The sequence below is a fragment of the Grus americana genome, chromosome 21 (genome assembly GCF_028858705.1).
Source record: "Grus americana isolate bGruAme1 chromosome 21, bGruAme1.mat, whole genome shotgun sequence".
Taxonomy (NCBI): domain Eukaryota; kingdom Metazoa; phylum Chordata; class Aves; order Gruiformes; family Gruidae; genus Grus; species Grus americana.
This window is the reverse complement of record NC_072872.1, coordinates 7,672,434-7,696,290: the sequence shown is the minus strand read 5'-3', so window position 1 is coordinate 7,696,290 and position 23,857 is coordinate 7,672,434. Positions and strand designations below refer to the sequence as shown.

Here is a 23,857-nt window from a genome sequence, read left to right as displayed (position 1 = left end):
TTCTTGGATGCAAAACCTCAAATGTTTTATGACAAAGAATTCTCTTATCCCAGCTTCAGGGAGCGAAGCTCTTCAAAAGAGTCTGAAGTCCTCTTGCATTTGAGAAGTTCATTTATTTCCATTTATCAGACAACTGCTTGCATGTTAGACACGTGTTTTAGGTAATCTATTTAGGTAATAACATAGACAATAACAAGGAGGACTCAATTGTCAGTAAAGTTGGATGAACAGAGAACTCAGAGTATTTTAAGGAGTGATTCCGGAGCTCCTATTGAAACACCCCTCCCAAAATAACACAAAAATAAACAAGTTTTCTTTCTGCTCACCAAGCTGGCAGCCAGCATTCCAGAATGGCTGGGGATTGTAGTTGCTAGAGTCCACACGATAAGAAGATGGGTAGATGCGGGACAACTGATGCTGGTTGAAACGTAGATACTGTGCTGGCTTTTGCTGCAGTATCTGGTGGGCTTTTGTTTCACTGAAAGATGAAACCTGCCAGCTGGAAGAGACTACAAAGAAGAGAGAAGGACATTAGAGGTAATCTCCTTATTTATTTATTTATTATCTAGATAAAGCATTCAAAACTACATAGCAGTAGTTACTTACAACTATTAAGCATCATTTGAATACTTCCCACTCAGAGGGACCTATGCTTTTCTTATATTACAGCAAAATCACTGTGCTTATTGGAGGTGTTATGGTTGGGAAAATGAAGCTGACTATCATGAAAGACTTCTGGCAAGCAATTCTCTCTTTCTGACACTTTTAACTAAAACTTGATTCCTGTCAAAATAAGACGCAGAAAACTTAGAAAGAGGACTGAAATATTCTAGAAATGTAATGCTGATATTTCAACAGATTTGACTTAAAAATCTAAACTTTAAGCTTGAAATGCTCTTCAGACCATTCTGCCCAAGAACATAACTAAGTCCTCTGATATTTCCAGGATGTAAGTTTTGTGTAGCAGCTTTTATACAAGCTAGCAAAGACTACATGTGTACTACTACCTGTAGTAACTTTTTCTCCTTTATGGAAACTGTCACACAACTCTAGAGTCACTTTGTGGATTCTGAATGGCAAGTGGTCAGCTACTTCAAAATAATATAGCTTTATTGCATGCGGCTCTTCTGTTAAAGTCTTTTCAGGGTCGGGGAGAAACAAACAGAAAACCAGCTTTTAATAAGAAGATACTTAAGAACATAAACCTTTCAATTTGTTTGTATAACAATTATTTTCAGCAGACATTTAGTTCAACCTACTTTCAGTTTCAACATCATGGATGCCAACAGACTTTGTGTATTTCACCAAGTCAGAGAGTGCCCTGGACAGCTTCATTGTTTTCTTCTGTCGGTTTATCCTAGAAAGATAAAAATTAATTTCCCATTAATTAAGGGGGAAATTTTACCTTCCATATTTAAAAATAAATCATGGTAAAGAAATATAAAAAGGGTTTTTTCCACAGGGAGGTGCTTAATAGTACATAGAGCCTTGTTGTCAAAGCACACAAATTGTGGTACCAATGGCATGAAAGTACAGAGAACAAGTCAGTCCTGTTCTTACGTGTTAATGGCAGACACAAGTATTCACCTCCTAAGACCTGGTGGGGAGGACTCTAAATGGCTGTAGACCAAAGGGTGGAATATCTATTCACATATATATTTACTTCTCAAGTCAAGTGCTAACAGAAAAGCTTTTTTAAATCCCAAAGAAATAGCAAGAAAGTAATGGTCTGATCCTCCGCACTTGCTTCAGGTTATCACTAAGAATGTATCTACTAACCTCCCAAAGAAAGCTCCACAGTATCCTAGAGAACTGCTTGATCTGATTTCTTAGTTTTGAAGCCTGAATCTTAAGCAACCATTCTGCAAAGAATCTTTGATGTCAGGATATTTGAAGAGGCAATTTCAAAAGAAAAATCAAAATAATCACCTGAATGTTGATGCAACTTCATTTGGAAAATTATAAAACAATTAAAAAAAAAATCAGCTGGGGACCTGATACACTCTGCAAATCCACCTTAATGGATTCACTGGGCCAACAGTCAAATGGCCCATATGTCAGCTGTATGAGATGGTAAGAGCTCAAAACACAGATGCACTGTACTTTGCTAACTAGTCGGAATGGCACCAAGAGATCATTCTGATGATCTTGTGGCAGACATCGGATCTGCCCTTACACCAGATTTCTGTCACGCGCCTGCAGCCTTCAACAAATTGGCTTCTAGACCTGAGGCATATCTGGTTAGTAGGTACATTTATGTAGGTATCTTTTTTAGAAACAAAATTGCCAAATCACTTTTAACAAACCTGCCGTAATGTACAGAGCTCCTTGCTAAATTTCCTTGAGAATCCGAATCATCTTCACCCTCTTCCAGACTTGTTGCCTTTTTCAATTTGCTTCCTTTTTTCTGTGCCACAAGGAAATAAAACCATAATATCATAACTGTCTGATCAACATTTGAGCAGCTGGATACAACTCTACTTTGGTATGCCAGTGAGTATGTTACTTACAGAAAATGGGAAATAACAGCTTTTGTAATATTCAGTGAGTGTTGCAGGAAAACATGCATGCACATTGGGAAGACTCCGCCCAGGACCAGAGTCTTTTTATAAGGGAATCACAAATCTTCAGATAAGAAGTGCAAATGAATTTTTATGTTTTTCAGACTAGATCTTGGATACTTTTAGACCTTGATGTAAATTGAAGCTATCTGTTATGTACAATTATAACCAGTTATCTGGCCTATGTATTCAGTCAACAGTCTGATAGCAAGCCTCTGCCATGGACAATGCAATTCCGATATTCCTCTCCCTCTCCACTACCATGTGCAAAGAAAAAAACTCTCCAAGAATACAATACTTAACGTAGACCTAATCTACCGAGTGGCTCACCTTGCGTTTAGAAAAACTGCCCATCAATGACCGGCTGTGCCTTTTATTGGTACTGAAGTCTTCCCCAGATTCCACATCATCCTCAAATTTATTCTAAAGCAACCAAACAGAAAAAACGATATAGCAGAGTGCTACAGACAGCATATTTGAACATCATCAGAAATAGCCCGGGAAGCAATACTTCCTAAAGTGTCAATAGAACTGGACCAGACCAATGCAGACTTTTTTTAAAAAAAAAAAAAAAAACAACAACACAAACTGAGTAGAAGACCTTGTATCCCACCAATACTTGCCATCATTTTTGTCCATAGGAACTTTCAGAGCAAACAGAAAGTTTAAGACACAAATTTTATTTTCATCCAGGCAAAGTTTGAATGCCGCCATACCACATACATTCATTGACACCATACTGGTTTGTAGCTTAATATTTGAAAAGCATAGTTTAACAGCACTTCAGCCAATTACACAGTTTTACTAGGATACTCCATGGTAAGAAACAAAATTCTCGTAATCCCTAAAAACGTGTATACTTCATTGGTGCCACTGGTTTGTAATATGACCTTACGGTTTCATTGTTTCCTAGACAATAAAGCAGACTATTCTGGTTAACACCTACGCAAAAGGATTCTTGAAGTCTTGGCCTTGTAGTGGATCTTACATGAATAACTGTCTGATACATTATGTAAATCATTAGGCTTAAAAGTACATACAAAACCAATGTCATAGAAAGTTTTGGGGAGTTGATTTTTGGTTCTCATCTAGTTTTAATCCCTAGTTAGTACATCTGCTTGTTATTGGCAGATCTCCAATGTTTTTCATTTGCATGCAACAATCTTCCTAAGCTTTTTGTGGCTTATTACAAATTCTAAAATGACATTGCCTCAAGTTCATGAAGCATAGTCTGTGGGCTGAGTACCTTTTTATAAATAAGCATTAGTATAAAATTAAAATTCAAATAGAAATGCATAGAACATAGAGAACCAAGGAAAAAAAAGCTCAACTTTCATATGCACTTTTTATAATGGAAAATAAAATTATTTCTGTTGAAAAGTCATTTCATGTGTACATTTCATGCTCCAATTGCTGCGTGAGCAAGAAAAAAAAGCTTTGTGTATCTGACAGTGATGTTCACCTGGCATCATCATTAACTGAATGAATCCAGCTATGAATCTGAAGTCAATAACATATAATTTATTCAGTAAGTTAATAAAACACAACAAATGGAAATGCTAAACACCTCTTTCTCCGAACTCACTGAGAAAGTCATTGGAGAAAGAGACGTTCAGCATTTCAGTTTATATTTTGAAGGACTGTCATATTTCATTATTCATCTGCAAGAACAGACCATCCCTCTGCACCAAGTGCAAATCATAAAAACAGCTAAAATTAAAATCTCATTATTAGCAAATTAAAAAGAAGCTTCTACTAAATGGACATAAATGTGAAAAGTATTCTTCCTTATAATATAGCTTATAGATGTCATGACAAAATATTACAGAAAATATTACAGAAGACGGGAATGTGTTTTCTTCTATACTGAAATAGCCAAATATGTGGTGGTCTGGGCAGCCACCCAAGAATGGAAAACACAGCTTTAAAATCCCAGTTCCACCTAAGTCAGACTGGGAACACGAACCTGGATCTCCCACATCCCAGGTGAACGTTTTGGCTATCTGGTTATTCTTGAGTTGTACTATCCTAGTTAACCTAGACAGGAGACAGAGACCTAATGGCAAATTGACTCCACAAAGTTCATCGTGTGACTCAGGCTATCTTGTTTCAAGGGGAGTGCTGAGCATTCTTCAGTTTCATTAGTACTATGACAGCTGCAGACACCTCAGGTAAACCCAGCTATCTTTATTGCAAAGTCTCAAAACAGATTTAAAAGCCCAACTTTAGACAACCACCTTTGAAAGAACAAGCATTATTGTTATGAAATAATAGTACTATGTGGCTACAGAGACAAACAAACCAACAATCAAGTCTACAGGTAAGAGAAGTACAATAAAACATGTTCACCTTCTTACTATCTGATTTTAGACCAGCCTTTCCTGATGATGGTAGAGTGGTAACTGTAAAATTGTTTGGATCTTCACAATCGCGGATTTTGGATTCTTTTATCAGTGAATCAAGTTTTTTCTTTGCTATATTCTCCACTCTTTTCCTATTCGTAGATGCCTACAAACAAAACAGAATCATTAAACCAGGTAGCGATGAAAAAAGTCTTAGTAATTCCAGCCAGGATTAATGCAAACTAAAATGTTATGTGCAAGGAAAAAAAAAAAGAAAAAGAGAGGTTCTTCATTTGCATAATGTCAAGCAGTTACCTGCAGCTCAGTATCAGACTTAAGGTAAGGTATGGGAGCATATGAGGCCCTGAAGCAGGTGTTAGATCTAGTGTAAACAGATTGTCTGAAGAGAGTAAAACTAATTAAAACAGTTCTAATTAAACCAAGACTGACCACTAGCAGAGCTATTCAGATGTAATATCTGTTACAAGCCAAGGATGTGCTGACATAGAAGTAGTGACTCCTGCGGTGACTCCCCATACTGAACTGGATTAACATATGCTATGTTTTGCAGTACATATTTAGTAAAAACTCTGATCTATTCCATTGTGCTGTCCAATAAGCCATTCTTCACAGAAATTTAATAGTAACAGATATATGTGGAAACTCTGTATATGGTATTTCTCTCACACATTGGGGCTGATGAACAGGATTTATATGCTATGTCAAGGCTGACTCTGCAGCTACAAAAGATGCAAGATTCTACTGGATGGAATGGGAAAAGCTTTAGAATCTTGATTTCAGCAGTTCAAGGGCAAAACGTAAAAGAACTCCCGTGCCCTCCCTCTGTGTACCTCACAGCCCATGTGAGGAAGTGGGGGAAACAAAAATAGAAATCCAGACTTTTCTTTTTCATCCATGAGGCATAAACTCACAATCGCAGGTCTCTTAGGAGGTGACAGACTGTTTTTTCTCAGTAGGCCTTAAGAATCCCCAGTTAAATTTGTCATGAAAGAAGCTATGATTTTCTGAGCTCTTCAGAATTTGGCTTGGAAAGCAAACCAGATGTAGCAAATCTCAGATTTAAAGCATCAGTAAACCTCACAGAAAACTGAACTGTTAGTACCAAAGACAATGAGGTCAGCAAAGCAATGCCTATTGAGCCTTTAGTTAGAATAATACACCCAGCCATAATATGTTACTACGTAATTTACTATGAAGGATGACACTTTTCTTACTGGCATTTATTTCTCCATCCATTTAATGGAAGAACAATAAACATTATTTGACATCTCTCTATAAATAGCATATGTGTGGGCTAAGTTGAAAAGAATCATTGCAAAAGTAATTTCTAACAACGAGAGTTCTGCTAACATTTCTGCTTGTTCAAGCATCTAGATTAGGATCCTCTCAAAACAAATCATCTTTAAATCTAGAAATTATCTGGAAAACTTGCAAAATCAGGATCTCAATTACCACAGTGCCCCTGATTTCAGCAGGGTTGTCAAATCACCTGCTTGTTTCCTTTCGATATCGGAAACAGTCTGCCACGCCTGGGATACAGACAAAAGAACTAGCAAACATAGGAAAACAAGCTGAGAGATCTTTGTTGATCACAGTGAAGTTTCAAAGTCAAGAAATGTCCAATTCTCATTTTACTCAGTTTGCATAGTTCTAGTTCCCCTGCACAGTCAACTACATAGGTAACCCCTAAGAGGTTTGTAAAAGCTTTTGGTTTGGCTTTCAACTCATTTTGTCCCTGTTCAAAATGCTCATGCCTTGGTTCCAGGCCTGACCTTATATAGGTGAAAGCCTGCTGGACTGAACTGTATCACCACTGGCTGTCCAATACCTTCCACTTTGAAAAGACGCATCATGTAACAAGAAAGTGTCAAAAACCATGAAGCATTAAAACATCACAGATCCCAGCTTTGAAATATTGAAAAATGATATGCTAAACCATAATAATAAAAAAACCCCAAACAAATTATTTTTCCCCTTTTGTAGACTTACTCATAAAGAAGTTTCTCTTTTCATTTTAGATGAAAAGGATCAATCCATAATGAGGAAATAGCCTGAGGGAGAGAGGACTGAAATTGCAATCTCTCTCCAAGGCAATCTAGTTTATGTTATTAAATGGTTTTGCTGTATATTTTATATTCTTTCTGTAGGATACAATGTCACTTGCCAGAAGATTAAAGTGACAAAAAAAATTAATTTTCAAAAAGGATGAAGAAATAAGGGATTTTTAGATTGAAGCAAGCAGAGATTTAAATATTCTCTCCTTTTAATACCTCCTTACAGTAAAATCAACTATACCCAGCATTCAGCAAACCAAAGGAATGCTCCGTAACAATGACCACAATTTGACATAAGTAGAATTTTTTTCTTTTCTTTGTTGCGTTTGAGGTGAAGAACGCTATGATGCAATAAAGAATCATGAGATACTAGTATTTAAAATATTAAGAGACAAACAATTCCCAACTTGAAACATAACCACAAGAACTGGTGCTGCCTAGTATACACTTTTGTCAAATCTGTCTCCATGAAGGCTTAGAACCTAAAAGACTTGTGATGGATCCCAAAGATTAGACCACATCCACATTCTAGAGAACTCATAGAAGGTTTCTTCTCACTGGGATGGGAAAACTTAACATACATTCACATTCAAAAGGTCACTTAACTTACATCTCCATTCATTATTTTACAGTCATCATCGATCTCATCAGCGCTGTCCTCATCAGAAACTTCACCTTCCTCTGCATCATCACTGATGTTGGCTGGAAGTTTCTTCCCCTAGAAGATAAAATGATTACACAGGCAGGTTAGCATGCAGCTCTTGCTATCAAACAGTTAAAAAATAAATAAATAAAAAATTATTCAAAGCATGCAACCAGGATTGAGAAGACATTTGTTCAGAACCTTAAGTACCACGTTCTTAAAGACTGCTTTTTGTAAAATGCTTTAAGTTAGGGTATAAGTGATAACCAGGCAGAGATCATAATCATCACAAACAAAAAGAGGAATGAAATAAACGAAGCAGGTTTTTACCTTAACCAAGATCTTTCCTTTTAGACTTGCGGGTGAAGGAAGCTTGGTAGAATCATCATTGTGCACCGAAGACAGATCTAGTTTGTCTCCCAGAATTTCTGTAAGATACTGAGCCATCTTCTTCTGCTGAATGACACTGCAATGGTTCTCAATTGACAAGATAACAGGGTACCTGGCAGAGACATAAGCAAGTATCATCAACTGCAAATTTAGCTTTTATCACATTAAGAGCATGAGGGTTATTAATGTCTGAGCCATTCCTGTAACAGGCATCACCACCAATGAAATCCACAGAGGTTAGACGAATTCAGTGTGGGCACAGGACTGATACCCCACTACTCGCTCCAAACTGAATGGTCTGTTTTTGACAGCCACAGGAAAATTAAACTGCTGCAATCTGATTTGATGCATTTTTTCCCAGAGCAGACTTTTCACCTTCCTACACTACCCCATCCTGACCTCCAGTTCCTATCAAAGAGATTCCAGCAAGCCATTCCTAAGGAAAACCTACATAGCCAGTGCCCTTCAGTTCTCCTCTCCAATCCGTCCTTCAGCCCTTTTGTATTCTCACAGGTAAAAGTAAATAAAGGTTCCAAGAACTGAAAAGATCCCCAAAGGGGCTTTCTCTTTACCTTCCCAATTCCAACAACCAAGTGAGAAACCTGTAGTGTTAGTTCTTCGATGAAAACTTTTCTTGCTAGCAACAGAGCAGTGTCATACAAACAAGCCTGCACATAAAGCCTCTTCTACAAAGACAGTAAGTATTATTTCTAGATTTAGTTTTATTGTTGTCATTTATTGTTGATTCTCCAGGCTAAGGCCAAGAAATAACAATGCCTGGATGTTTGAAAGGCAATAAGATATGATTTGTGAAACCAATTCCAGTGCAGTTGGTGCCATATAAAAGCATGCTGAAGATGGATTTCTGTTTAGAGATGAGGCATTTTTAGAATGGGCACGAAAGCCAGTATACAGTGCTGTTTTGTAGGGCTGAATTATGAGGGATTCATTAATTAAAACCAATTATGAATAAAAAGATGCCTATCCTGACATCTGGACCTCATTAGCTCCTCATCAGGAAAAATGAGGCTTTCAGCCAGACAATGCCTGCAGGACATTTTCCCAATTGATAACAATAGTTAAATTCCTAGCTTTGTCTGAAGCTAGTTCCTTAGCTGAATTTGCAGCCTACCAACAGCTATGCCTCCAGCCTATCCTGGGAAAGAAAACACCTGCAAGTCTAAAATATGTTTCATTCAGTACCAAACTCTGACTGAGCATCAATACCTAGCAAGAAAAAAACCCACCACAAATAGTAAGTTGTAATGTGGTCCCCATTAACCTTTCTGTAAAGTTTTCAAGAACTGCAGCAATTTCAGAAGCATTGCCATATATTCTGCTGGCCAGCTTTCCTTTGATTGATTTATCATGTCTTCAGGCAAACTCAAAAGATTTCAGGCTCACAATAAGTTTACCTGGGCTGAAACTTCAGAGCAAGTTTAGTTATATTAATGAAGGCAGATGGACTGCTTTGGAGAAGCTACTGGAAAATTTTTACAGAGATAAATTATCTTTTAAAAAAATAAAAATAGGTTGAGATACACATTTTGACTCTCTGCCAAAGTATACGAACCCTCCCATTGCACAATTCTCTGATTTCCTAAGCAACGTACAGGTAGGGAAAATAACCTATTTCTCTTGAACATTCTGCTTTCTCCACAATTGGGCTACTGTCTCTTTGTATTCCTTTGCTGCCTGACTTGTTTCCTATCCCTGGAGCAACCAAGTGTAACCTTGGTATCACTGGCGTACACATCCAGAGAGATATGTGGTTAAACTGTCAGCCATTCACTAAAAACATTCACTGTCGAAACACGTTGTTCCTCTGGCCTTCTATGAACGGGATAAAGACAGCCCCACAACTACATACAGAATGCCCCTACTCTGTCAGGTTTGCCTTGTTATTTCTCTCTGAAGGCTTTCTCCCCACAGAAACAACTCAGAATTCTGTTTGGCTTATGCAAGAACAGGTTAGATTTTTCACTAGCTGCTTTTACAAGGATGCCAGGGAGCACTCCAGTTTATAGCCCTGAGACTCAAAAGTTGGCAGACTGTATACATACTCATTCTTGGTAAAGGCATATTTGTTGATAGTTTCAATCACATCTTTGAAGAGAATTTTGGAAGTCAAAGTGTATCCATGGTGGACAATTGGTTCACCGTCCGGCCCATCCCAGCAGTCAACTGTAGAATAGAAACAATGACACCCATCAGACAAGTAACATCTGGTGCCACCATCCGTGGAGAACTAGGAGACCCTGTGATTCCCTTCAGCAACCCAGCCAACATGTACCCAACAAAGCAGGGTATAGGTTCATTCCCACCCTTCATCTGTATCCCCCTCCTCACTGCGCTGAACATCCTTCCTCTGAAGAAACTTCCTGGCCTCGACATTCTACTGTGTACTGATGACTGTTCCCATTGTTTGAGAAAGCCCCAAGCAAAAATGATCTTTTAACAAGTGCTGAGGAGTATTATGACAGGAAGAGAGATGACATAGCATAGTGTTATTTTCATTATGCTACTGCTGAACCTGGAAAGGAAAGCAGAGAATCTTAGCCAAGCTTCTCACATCACAAGCAAAGCCAAGACCTAGTCATCTCTAGCCCTCCTTGGATTTTGCCTAACCTTATACTTGTTTACAATCATATTTCCATTAAATGTTTTACTCCTCTGAAGCATGTCCACAATCTAACCTGAGCAGATCATAATATTGGCCTTCTGAAAAACTGCGAAAACACTTTGATGGTCACGATATTAACGATGATTACAAAACAGGTACTGTCTCCGGCAGGCACTACAATCATCAGAAGGAATTTCACAGAAAGGCTTCCTGGTCACTGCAGAGACTGTCAACATTTCACATAATAGAACTCTACTTCCCTTATCAGAAATATCAGCTTTTCTCTTGTGTGTAGCAGGAACTCTGCCATATTTGCCAGTTTGGTTGTCATACACTTGGCTAGAAAGTATATCCACCAATACATTCCACTGAATGTTAGTATCCTCTCCGCAAAAAAGATTTTTACAATTTTTTTCCTCGGTACCAACGACACTAGTCTTCAAATGTCTGCCTTATTTCCACACTCAAAGAAAATTTGTCCATTACATGGTAACATTATTTTGTTGTTCTTTATGAAGGGAAGACACCATTTTACTAGGCTTTTTTCTCCACCCAATTAGCACGTCTTCTGCAGAAGTCATGAGTCTTCCTTTACAGAGGAGAAACAAAACTACAGAGCCTATTGATTATTCCTTTTTGATCTTTACCTTCTACACAACGACAGCCAGATTGTAGCACCCATGCATACATGTCCACCCTAGACTGGGACATCAGTTGATCTCCCATGAGGTAGGTATTATGTGAAGAGGTAATGAAATAGTGACTCAAAGGGTAACTCATGTCCTGATTCACTTGGTAGTGTTCTGGGTTGAATATGTCCCCTGATGGACTCCGCATGTAATTGGTGAAACCTGTAAACAAACAATACTATAAATAATACAGTTCTGTCCTTTTCGTTGCTGTAGCCTTCCTAAAACCAGCCTAAAAATGCACCCCTACATTCACCAACACGTTCATGAACATGTAAATAAATAGCACCACTACATCCCAACCGTTACAGTGACCAATTGTGATTATTGCTTTCAAGAAATTTCTAGCTGCTTTGTACATTTCCCTGCTCTGCCGTTCTTGAAAAAAATATGTCTATTTAATCAAAACCTGACATTTTAGGCTTATAATTTTTGTCAAAAGACTCTGCTGGGACATTAAGTCACATGGCATATAAAAGCCTCCAGAGATCTGTGGTCATATCCTGGCATTGCTCCTCAGTGAAATGTCTTGAAAGATATATGATATTGTACTGCCTAGGAACAGTTTCTAGTGGCCCAATACAGTTTGAAGCGAGGGAGATATTCTCCTCTCCTCTGTTTCTCCTGAAAATACCAGAAGAATGTCAACACATATTGGCTTGTACAAGCAACAGTCCCTAATTTTGATACGATATCGCATGCACAAACATGCATGCGGATGGGAGAGATCTGCAGTATTGCATTACTGTCACTTTATGAGACTGAAGTTCACTCCAGGCTTGATACTGAAAAATCACTTATCTGTAGTACTTTCAATGATGATATCGGAAGAATTTATTTTCTGAAGTAGTGGGATGCTTGCAAATCATGCAGACAACATCACCTTGACAATTTCTGTATTGCAATTATCATTCTTGTTCAGAAGCAAAGTTTTAGCAAGTCATGTTTTTTATCTTTGTATGGAATTGCTGCTTTCAGATCACAGTATACATTTGTGCACATATACACAGACACTTTCGCAAGCCAGACTAACATTAAAAACTGTAGCTTCCATTTCAAGTCTCCCCAAAATTCTTTTCATTCACCACCAATGAAAGACTATGATTTCCTTGCTTTAACAGCTGCTGACAGCGATGATCCTTTATTCGAAAGGTCTCTGCTTCAAGACTTTTAATTCTCCTGACATTTCAATCATTATTCCATAAATAAAACAGTGCCTGTGTAAAAATCCTGCCAAACTTCTAAAGGTCTTAATGCACTTTCTCTGACTGTGACAGACTGGTGCTTTGTTTCACTAAAGCTACACAAGGCAAAATAACTCCAATCTTCAGAATCAGTCTCAGAATACTGGTCTACAGAACACAGAGAAATTGAGCTTGAATAGAATTTATGATAAAATATCACCTGTATGGTAGTTCCTATAGGCTTTCCATTTTGCGTTATTTTCTTAAAGGAAAAGAGCTGATAAATACAAATAGCAGCCAAAAATTTTTGTTTGAACAATACACCGGTGCTAGGGAACCTCAGTCTAGCCTAATATTTGACTCTTGAGGCATATATCATGATCAACTAGCAAACCAGTAATACAGCTAGAGTAAAAACAAAAGACTAAGCAAGTCTGAGCAGATACATCAAAAATTGATAGGGTACAGTGTATGTCAGCAAACATACAGCTAATCATTCTTGGCAAATTAATTATTTCTTCTTAGTACAAACCAATCAGATGCTACAAGATTAATTCCACACACCGCTGTTAGGGCAGACTTTGAAACAACGCTATTGTTTGCTTTAAGCACTTGTTAAAATATAGTATCAAAATTGTTATCATGAGTTCACACTAACTGGATCGATCAGCCATAGGATGAAGAAATATGAATGAATCAAGATACTGTTGTCAGTGTGTACCATAGATCTCCAGTATTTACACACTCAGGAAAAGCATACTGACAGAGTGTTTTATTTTGATCAACAGAGGAAGGTAAGAGGTTTTTTGCAAATGTTGTATGAGCTAATTGTCACAGGCCAGTCCAAGATGCTTCATGATAAAAGCTATCACAGATGAGGACACAAGGCAATACAGACACGTGAATGAATATGAATGGACAAAGAACACTGTACTGTTATTTTACTGCTACTGAAGCACCTCTAAGGGCGGGCAGGATGCTCTTGTCTGGGCTGTACCAATTTGAGGAATAGACATACAGCTTCAGTTTCCACAGCTGTTGTGTTTCAGTCTCCCTGGGCAACACTCGATTTGTTTTCTGGAAGACAAGAAGGATCTAAAGCCTCAAAATGACCTCATCTTCCACTTCCTCCTGTTCAGGAGATCTGTAGTAGACACCCAGCAGAATGTCACCCATGTTGGACTGCTCTCTAATCCTAATCCATAAACTCTCAACTGTTTTATCATCCATTCTGAGGCAAAGCAATTTTATAGATCAGGCTAGTTTTTAAAAAGTTTTTCTTTCCAGTATGAAAAACTACAATTGTTTGAAAATTCTAGTCTTACTTTTCTAGCTATGAGGAAGGCAAGATAATGAACCTGGTTATTCATTATTTATGTGACTGGCATTGACTGTAAAGCACTGGAAAATAAAAACATGAATATGTCAACTGCTAGACTCACTTGGCATTAGTATAAGCTTTAAAACAGATTGAAAATTTAGTCTGAAAGTAGAACAGACCTGAATATATCCTAAGCAACCATCATTTCTTGAAAAACAAACACCAACACCTTACACAATATACCAGAAACTACCCACTTCTTCATGCAGTAAACCAAACTGAACTTAGATTTTGCCTCTTTTCACTATGACAAGGCACCAACAGAAATGGACAAGACTGATTTCGAAAAGGTTCTAGAACTTTTGCACAGAATCTAATTCCTGAGGAATGTACTCTGTCCTTGGAGTCAATAAGATCTGCAAGAATATTTATTATTTAGGGGAAAGGATTTAGAATTAGTCCTCAAAATAACAGCTACCATTGTGGTACAGCATCATTATATTCAGAGCGAAGCCTCTAGCAGCAGAGGTCATGAAAGCATGCTTCTAGACAAATTTAATCTATCATCCCTCTCCACATGTTTACTTTGGATCAGATCACTCCTTTTATTAAAACTTAAAGGATTTCCAAAAATACCTGCGGGAATGATGCAACTAAATTTGACTGTATTTTCCAAAAGCACAAATAAAGACACATCCAGCTCCCACTGACCCTCAATGACTGCTGTTTCATTGTGATATGTACCTTTAAAAACCTTCCAGAGTACCAATTTCCCTTCAGGTCTCTCAGCAAATAACAGATACTAAAAAAAAACCTACTGATAAGCATACTCTATACAACATGACAAAATTCGATTATATATTTTGGAAACAAATGCAATATTCTCATAAGCATTTAAACGGTTGCCTCTCTTCTACAAAAGCTACACCAGCCAGTTTACCATCAATCCCCAGAGCTCCCTCCTTCTTGTTCTCCAGGCACGGTTCAAACTTGCTGATGATTTCCAGGCAGTGTTCTTTAGTCACATTTGTCATCTGTAAAAGTAGCAAAAATGAAGTGTTAACTAGTAATCGCAGCTTCTATTAGCTCTTTTCTCTGCGTACAGATTAACAACTGGCCAGATTATCCACAGTGGTACTAAGGATTTCCAGTTACCCAGTGAGATTTTCACTCCTGTCAATCAGCGTCAGCTCAGATGAGGACTAGACTGCTTTGTGAAAAGTTTCTGTCCTATTGGCAGCTGCCTGATCACAGCCAATAACGACAGAGTTCTGCTTTGTAGGTCAAATCTGGGTAGAGTGTTATTAGGCACACAGAGCATCCAAACAGAACAAGCTTTGTCACAAACCAATGGGATTTCTTCTCTTGTAGGATTAAAGGATTAGTTTGTATTATCAAAGGGTTTTTACTTTAAAATAAAACAAGAGAATGGCTCATCTTTATGCAGTGGACAGAAAAATCAGTTACTAGCAGGGTAACAGAGAATCAGGACATAATGCTCTCAGAAAGCTCCTTGAGGATATCTGCTAACTTCAAGGTTGCTTTGCATTGTGCACTGAAAAAGGAAAGCATACAAAGGGAAATATATGTTTGTAAATGTTGCCATTTATAAAAAAGGGCATTTATGATAAGCTGTAGCTTTTTTTTACCTTGCAATGTTTTCATAATTCAATTTTAACACTATTATTTAATATTCCTGCTACTTACTATTGATTTATCCTCTAATTATTATCCTTGCTATTATTTAATATTCCTGTCCTGAGCGGTCCAGCAAATCCTTTCCATTAGATGCTGTACCTGCCACATGAAAATGCAGGCCCTGTCACCAGAGGGGACTGCCAATAAAGTGACCAAGTTGATGACTGTTTTGGCAACATGGAATCTTTGCTTAGGGGGAAATGAAACCACCAGCATATCTGCTACCAGATCAATGCCTGTTCTGGGGGTAATTTAAAACCTAATAAATAAAAATAAAAGAAGAGGAAGAAAAAAAACCCTGAGCCTTTATTTGCCCATACATTAGAGGTTTGCTGGGTTCAAAAGATAAAGCTCTGCAAAACCAGAAGGGTTTTCTGGTACTGCTTCAGACGCACAGAATGAACACTTGTTTTCCCTGTACATGCTGTATGAGAAAGGGTAGCACTAGCCAAGGGAGAGAAGCCCCACAGGCATGAGTTGTCCACGTCAGTGATTAGCTGAGCTCATTTGCATCTTGTGGCAAGTGCTCATTTTCCTCTCACCATCTGGAGGATCAATTGACCAATGAAATGGAAACATACCCCACTTATCTAAAAAGATAACTGCCAAAGAGTTTTTATTCATTCACTTTTTAGACTACGTTTGAAACTGATGAAGATTCATGACTTACGGGCATGCAGCTTCAAAAGAGATCATGAGAGGAAAAAGGCAAAGACGAGTCAATGCATTTGTTCCTGCACTGACTGCGTCTTGCTGTCCAATTATTTTTCCTCACTTCAGAATCTTCCACAAGTCTCTAGATAAAAGACTGGAGGATCATTCAGGGACCTCAGAAAGTCGTCCAGCCCAAAATCCCCCAAAGCAGGGTCAACTACAAGGTCACATCAGTTAGCTTAGGGTATTACTTAGTCTGGTCCTCAAAACCTCCAAGGATGGAGGCCGCACAACCTCTCCAGGCACCCAGTTCCAATGGATGAAAGTCCTCATGGTACAGATGTTAGATGCCTTGCAGTTTTCTGGTCTGCCAAATTACCATGTGCCAGAAAGGCCCAAACTTGTTCTGACCAAGGGGTATTTGGGATAGGAGTAAAAGTGTTAGGCTTCCACATAGCTTGGTTAAAAAGATTCCTAATGCCATAAAGGTTCAAGTTAGTGATGGAGGAAGCAGATCAGTGAGCATGTATGTGGTGCACCATACACACAGAGATGAGAAACTTCTATCTTTTACCATTAGAAAATAAGAATATATCAACACTAGTGTACTTCTTTCATGAAAACATATATGAACTGTCAGAAAATGGACTCCTGTAACTTCGGTGCGCACAAGTGACTGATGGACAAAATTTCTAATGTGACTGATGTAGGCTAGCCCTCTTGTTAAACACAGTAACACAAGTGGATAGTGTTTACTGCAACACAGCACATAGTTCACTGGTATTTTGCTGAATGTGCATAAACAACTGTAAGCACAATGTATTGGTGCATTTCAATACCTGAAGAGCAAAGTTTATAAAGCTATAAATTAACATCTCTGAAGAGCTGTAAAATGTCTTGGATTCATGAGCAACATTAAATATCACGCTTCTCATTACCTACTGGCTGCTGCTGCCACCACCACCCCTACCCCATATTAATTATACAGGGCATATACACATTACCTGGTTTGTCAGACCAAAATACTTGGCCTGTTTCAGGTCAGCGAAATGGGAAAATAGTCTTTAAACCCACTCCAGCAATGCAGTTAAAGGACTAAGAGACAACTTAATATGTACTACCATATATCCTCAAAAAACTTTCCCAGATATTAATAATCCTCTCAGCAGCTCTTCAAAAACATAACCTTCCACTTTACATACTGAGCTAGTGTGACAAAGGAATTCAGTGTGTCATCATGGACTATGCACTAAGTCAAAAGCAGAGCCAAAACCGCAATCTTTGCACCAGGGTACTGAATACTGGGAAAAGACAGATACTGATGGAATTGTCCTAAGAGAACACATGCAGAAGAAAGAGAGTGTAGAGACTATATTCAGGGGCACAACAAAAGAGCCTACAGAAAAAAAGAGGTAGTGAGAGCAAGAAGATTCAAAAAATAGTTGTGCCAGTCTACAAGGTGAAAAATCAAGAGGCATCTAACTGTCTATTTTTCACATGCATGACAACAAAATTCCCACCCCTTTATAAAAGACAGTGCACCCCCAATGGCAAACAGAAAGGCATGCAGACTAGAAGTCTTTTCCTGGCTTGAACCTACCTTCTGTTCAGTCTCCAGAAAGCGTCTCAAGTCATCTGCATCTAGGTAGTCCTTGTGGTTGCTGTAGGTGAGCATTAGCAGGTACAAATCACGTCGTGTTGACATCATCTTATAGAAGGCGCAGAACTCATCAAAGCCCAGCGTGCCCTGGTTATCATCCGTATCAGCCTCCTGCATTACACAGCAATAAGGCAATGAGATACCCAATTGCCCAGCAATAGCCTGGACAAACTTCAAATAAACAAACTCCTGCATGAGAATAAATCAACACTGAAATTAAATGCATGTTGCTACTGCCTGACATGGTTAGTCACTGCATGGCCTGCTAGAACAGACTGATTTATAAGGCAGATGCTTGTCATATGAATGCTTTGCACAGCTTTCTCCTTTGAACCTCTTAAATGTACGCGTCAGTGCACAAGCCAAGAAACAAGTTTTAAGGTCTTTACTGTTCCACAGGGAGCCCTGCTTGAAGGATTTCTTCTATCTATGGCAACGAAGTAAGACAGCGTACCCTGCAACATAGAACAGAACATGCATATGTCTGGCAGAATTACCCATTCATATTTTCTTGAGAAGATTATTAGAACTCAAGTCACCTTGAAATTAATTTTATACCCAGGATTTGGGAAGGTATCTGTTAAATCCACGGCCATAAACTAGTAAGATCTGCAAGAATACTAATTTTGCAACTAAAGAAAAAAACCATCAGTAAATGACACTATACTCTCTGGTATATCTATCTCCTACAACATGTATGCTTCTTGGTTCTTTACTTTTTGGGGTCAGGTGCCCCAGCTTGTGATCCAAACCACCCTCAGTTCTATCAGCAATACTACTTATTGTTTGCACACAGTGGAGATAGAATGTCTTCAAAAAAAAGCTTGTGAAAGTCTGATCACAATGGGATCCATCCAATGATATAACTATTTGGAGGAGAGATTATGGAATTACTGAGTTTCCTAAAAGCCTGTTCCTAGAAGCATGAAAAAATGAATGAGAAGTTCTGCCAGGGGAAAGGATGAAAAAGGAAAGCTGCAGTGTTTCCCAAAGAGGACAGACAATGCTTGCATATTGTATGAAAAAAAGCTTAACCAGCACTCCCTACTTTGTTCTCAGCATATTGCTTTGCACACCTTCACTGTAGACATGTTTAAGCACATTTCAAGCCACAAAATTAAAAAAATCAATCCATCAGGTAAGTTTTTACCAAATCTTCATATTTTCCACTGCATTTCCTTCACCTACTGCCACACATGTGCACTTGGACCAGTCGAGGAAAACGCTGATAATAAGGTCTCACAACAATGGCCAGAAGCACTGAGCAGCCGTCACAAAGCACTTCTGTCCTGGCATTAATTCACAGTTATTTGCCCCAGAAAGAAGTACTGCCACAACCCTGCAATTTAGTCTAACGTACTCAAAGAGATTTTGATAAACTTACACAAGCAGCCTCCTCTCTCCTTGTTCCAAAAGGACATCCTGCACTTGCTCCCTACTCTTTAATCTTCATAGACCTCACTGTTTTGTCTCTTCCAGTCTCACACTTCAGCAGTTTCAGAGCCTGTATCAGCTACAACACTGAAGCTGACAGTACTATGGAGGAAGCGACTGCAAGAATGAGGAGTCATGCAGTCATAGATGAAGCTTCTTTAGAAATGAGCCCCAGGTGAAAATATGAATGCATTTGTGAGCAAGAAGTAGCTAATAAAAATGGCTTTTCCCATTGTAACTATGGCAAGATTTTTTTTTAAAACAACTCACTACTTTTTTAACTAGAAAAATTAATATTCAAGGTAACCTTCTTCAAGACCTACATATAATCTACCCTATTCTATCTTAAAATACGTGGTGTAGCTATTTCATTAACTGAGAGATTTGCTTTTTAATTTCAAGGCTGCTTAATATTCTGATTCTAAGCTATCAAATAGTAATTATATTTTCAGTTGAGACCAGCTCAATTATGCATTGCCTGTGGAAAAAGTAAACCCATTCTTCTTTGTTAACAGCATTTCTAAAGCACTCGATACGTGTAGCAACTGTCATTGATTACAAACAGCAAAACCAGAACACAGCATACAGTAAGCACAAATTTTTTGCTAGTAAAGTTTTACGCAGTCTCTTCTATTTGGCTTGCATCAAACCTAATTTTAATGAGTTTTTAAATTCAGTTCTTCACTGAGCTACATCCGTAAGCCTAATATTTGCTGGAATGAAAGAAAAAAACTGCAGGAGAAAAAACCTAATGGGTAAAACCCCTTGGTTTTCTCTGGCTGCACATGCATGATTCTCAAAGGCTTTTGAGCCTGGAACGTGTCCCAGAACCAAATTATTGAAAATCCAGTGATCACTAGGCTAGCATGACTTTGTAGTAAACATGAAGCAGTGCTCAAACAGCTGCCATTCCAACTGTGAGATTTTCAGACACCTAAACATACACTATGTTTCTTAAGGTACATCCATACTCTGTCCAGACATTGCATCAGAAAAATTAAAATAGCTGAAAAGTCCTCACCTCCGATACTCTCGTAAGGCACAGCCTGCACCCCAGAGGTAACCATTTTGTGTGTGGAAACAACCAGTACCTAACACAGGAGCACATACTCCTGCAGAGCTAGGATTACCACCAGTCATCCCCATAGCCAGTACTTTTGGAATTTGAAGAACTTTCAGTTGGCAGAAGACATCTGTTTTGCACGAACTGCTGTTTAATGCAATAGCCTTACGTAAAATTGTTTAGGGTCATACTATACAGGTCTTAATTCATCAATTGGATAATTTATCACCTGCATAAGTGAAAGACTAGCTTTTTGTCTTCCCCAAACAAAAGCAAAGGCAAATCAGAGAGTATTTGTGAGTTCCTGGTGACTACCATTTCATTCCATTTAAAAATTTCTTTTTCTATTTGGAAACTTCTATGGTGTCATAATGTAATAATGTGCAACAGCATGGACAAATCTACTTTCAAAATTTGTTCTGGTCCACATAAATTTTATGCAACAGAAACAGAAAATGGCAATCAAAATAAGGGCTGGCATAGAAAGAGCTGCCCGAGAGACATTAGCGCCCAGCTTTCTGGGGCATCTGTGTGCCATAAACCTTTTATTTCTCTTTTATTCAGTAACATAGAGAAAAAAATGCTGAAGTATTTTAACTCTATTTCTAAACCTCTGTTTACATTTCCCCCGTAGCAGCAGACTCTTTTTTTGGTAGGATTTTCTGCTCCTAAAGAACAACCCACCCAAATGATGGGCAAAATATTAGCCTGATGCATACACTAGGATAACCTGTATCAGCTGATTACTGGAAACTTTCCAACAGCCTTTCCTTCCCCTGCCCCATAACCTTGAGCTGCTGTGGTTTGCAGAGTTATCCTGTTTTCCATGCTCCATTTGAGCACATTTTACCATTGTGGACCCACAGAGGAATTTACATTGCACATAAGATGCAACCAGGCAGGCTTCAGCATCAGCTGTCAGCAGGATGAAAGAAAGAGCAGAGAGAGATGTAACTTAAAAATATTTTCAACCCAGAGGCATTAGAATACATACATACATCATGGAAGAGAAGAAAGGTTTCAAGGCCCATTTTTTCCATAGTCAAACTAGTCAGAACCAAGTTACACTCTTTCCCCAAATTATTCTCTTACATTCTTCTCTTCTACTACAGTTAAGAGGCCATAATCAGAGGCCATAAAGCGGGTCTATAAAGACTGACCATGGCAAAATGCAGTGGCTACATTGGTTTCCAACCAAGGAAAGAGAACATTTTGCCTCCCTTTCTTTCCTTCAGGAATAAGTTACAGGAATGACAGCTTCGTGTCCAAATGAATACAAATTCACCCATCCAATTGTTGTTCAGCTTCATGTTAAAATACTGTCGTGCTGACTGCCACTCTTCTTACCTTCTCCTTGATCCCACACAAAGCTACCCGTACTGTGCAGGGAACCATGTCTCCCTGAGGTCTGCACATAGGACTCACTGAGCTATGCACCATTCTGGCACTTTATTAAGGAGCAAGAGCTGACATACTAATATTTATCTGCACAAGATTTATAAATTGTATCACAAAGCCTCAGTTGACTGTGTCTTTTTATTTTTTACTTTTCAATAATTCTGTAATTAGCGGCTGTCATCAGCGAAAGTGCTTTTCATTCAAGGTTCTTAACACCATCTAAACCCTGAAGCTTAGGGTTTACACTTCTTACCGTCCGTCTCTATATGGATCTATTTCACATACAGGTAGGTAATTCTCTAGGGAATACTAAATTCAGCAGAATGGCACAGAGCCCTCCTAAATGATAAACAGAGGGTAATCTTTACATTTTAGCAAAGATCATGTCAAAACGACAGCAATCTCATTCACTAGCATGAATCAGTAAAATGACTCCAAAGACTCTGATATGATTTCAGGTTTCTATTTCATAGGACTGAAGGTTTCTAATGTTCTTGTCGTAGAGCATTAAAATAAAGATTAAAAATAAAAAAGGAATTTTTACACTTTGGCAATACCAAAAGGACTACTTGTTTCAAAGCGGTCTTCTAGCCACACAGGAACAGGAAAAAATATGTGTCCAGGCAGTTTTGTTCCATAAGTATTTTATCAAACCAGGGAAAATCGCTCAAAGCAAGAAGAAAAGCTTTGGAAAATGAAGACATGAACTTTAAGAAATCTTTACTCAGTCTTAAATTGATTGCAAACTGCTCAGGAGTTGTACAGCCTCAGTAAATGCTTAAAATAAAAGATGGCTCAGTCTTCAAGTACCAAGAGAGAACAGAATTACCTTTGCCTTGCCACAGATCTTTGTGCAACCTTAGGCAATTCACTTATTTCCACTTCGGTTTTGTGAAATTGGGCTTAGAACATTTCTCTACCTTAAGTTAGGCAAAACTTACGTATTCAGCTACACGCAATGCCTTGGACAGATTTAGACTATCTAGAAAGCCATTGGCAGATAGGTATTTGATCCCTTTCAGTGCTTAGCCTTCTCTAAAACAATCTCTCACAGCCTCTCCAAGAGAACATTCTTTAAAATATCAAAGCTGCTGGAAAAGTATGCTGAGATGTCCCTCACTGAGATGACTCAGTATAATGTAAAAGTCACAGTAGTTCACTCTGCTGAAAACTATTGATTCAACTTCTGCTTTCGTCCTTCACACAACAGGCTTTCTGATTACAATAGCATACACATCTCCATAGTTCAGTTGCCCAGTAAATTGGGTCAAGGTCAGTAGAATGCAATGTCAAACAAATACTCTTAGGAGTGCAAAAAACATGACAGATATGGCAGCTTGCATACTGGATATTTTATTAGTACCAGTTATTGGAGGATATTGGATACTTCACTAGGTAATATTTATTAGAGAGCATGTAATCAGAGGAGGAAATGTTACAGTTTCAGATCAACAAGTATAGTAAAAAAGCAATCCTTGTACTGTGTGTCTTTATGTTATGTAACACCAGAAGGTACCTGGTATAATGCCTTTTTCTATGAATAACAATTTATCTATGACGTGTTTCTGGAGCTCTAGTCAATTTACCAAATGGACTGTGTAGTATCTCTCAGCAGAGTGGAAACAAACCAGCTGCTGAAGTATTTACACTCTCTCCTACTAGGTTTAATGTTAAATCTCCAGCAGCTTGATCCTTTTTCTTTTAGAAAAAAAATACACTTTCATTTCTTACCTTAAACATTTGCTTGACTTTTTGCCGGGGGAGGTTCACATTCAGCTTGTGCATTAGCTGGAGCACTTCACTAATACTCAGACTGCCATCACCATTTTTATCTGCCTCGTCAAATGTCTGCTTCAACCACATTGGACAGGAGTTAAGGAACAGCATGGAATATTAAGGGATACTACTGAACATTATGTATGTATGATTTTTTTCATGTTAGGACAGACTGTATCTGAGACTGGCAATGAAAGAAAGTTCAAGGTAATATATAACATAACTCTACTCATTTTATTTCAGTAAGTTTCTAGGCTTGCTCAACATGCACCACATGCTATTTACCCGTACTACAGCACAGAACTAACTTCTGAGGAAATTGCAATGTTGCATCACACTTTGTCCT

The 23,857-nt window shown here is 38.3% G+C and overlaps 1 protein-coding gene across 10 annotated transcripts in view; it reads right to left on the bottom strand.

The window, feature by feature from the left end:
- PLCH2 (phospholipase C eta 2) overlaps positions 1-23,857 on the bottom strand; it is a 116,392-nt gene that overhangs the window by 19,133 nt on the left and 73,402 nt on the right. For all 10 annotated transcript variants that reach the window (XM_054849976.1, XM_054849967.1, XM_054849972.1 and 7 more), the window contains 12 exons: positions 23,467-23,596; positions 17,781-17,951; positions 14,769-14,862; positions 11,282-11,485; positions 10,075-10,195; positions 7,952-8,123; positions 7,589-7,696; positions 4,911-5,069; positions 2,892-2,984; positions 2,307-2,407; positions 1,260-1,357; positions 327-509 (listed from right to left, as the gene is read on the bottom strand). In XM_054849976.1, coding sequence (XP_054705951.1) covers positions 327-509; positions 1,260-1,357; positions 2,307-2,407; positions 2,892-2,984; positions 4,911-5,069; positions 7,589-7,696; positions 7,952-8,123; positions 10,075-10,195; positions 11,282-11,485; positions 14,769-14,862; positions 17,781-17,951; positions 23,467-23,596 — 1,634 coding nt within the window. The remainder of the gene's footprint in view (positions 1-326; positions 510-1,259; positions 1,358-2,306; positions 2,408-2,891; positions 2,985-4,910; positions 5,070-7,588; positions 7,697-7,951; positions 8,124-10,074; positions 10,196-11,281; positions 11,486-14,768; positions 14,863-17,780; positions 17,952-23,466; positions 23,597-23,857) is intronic.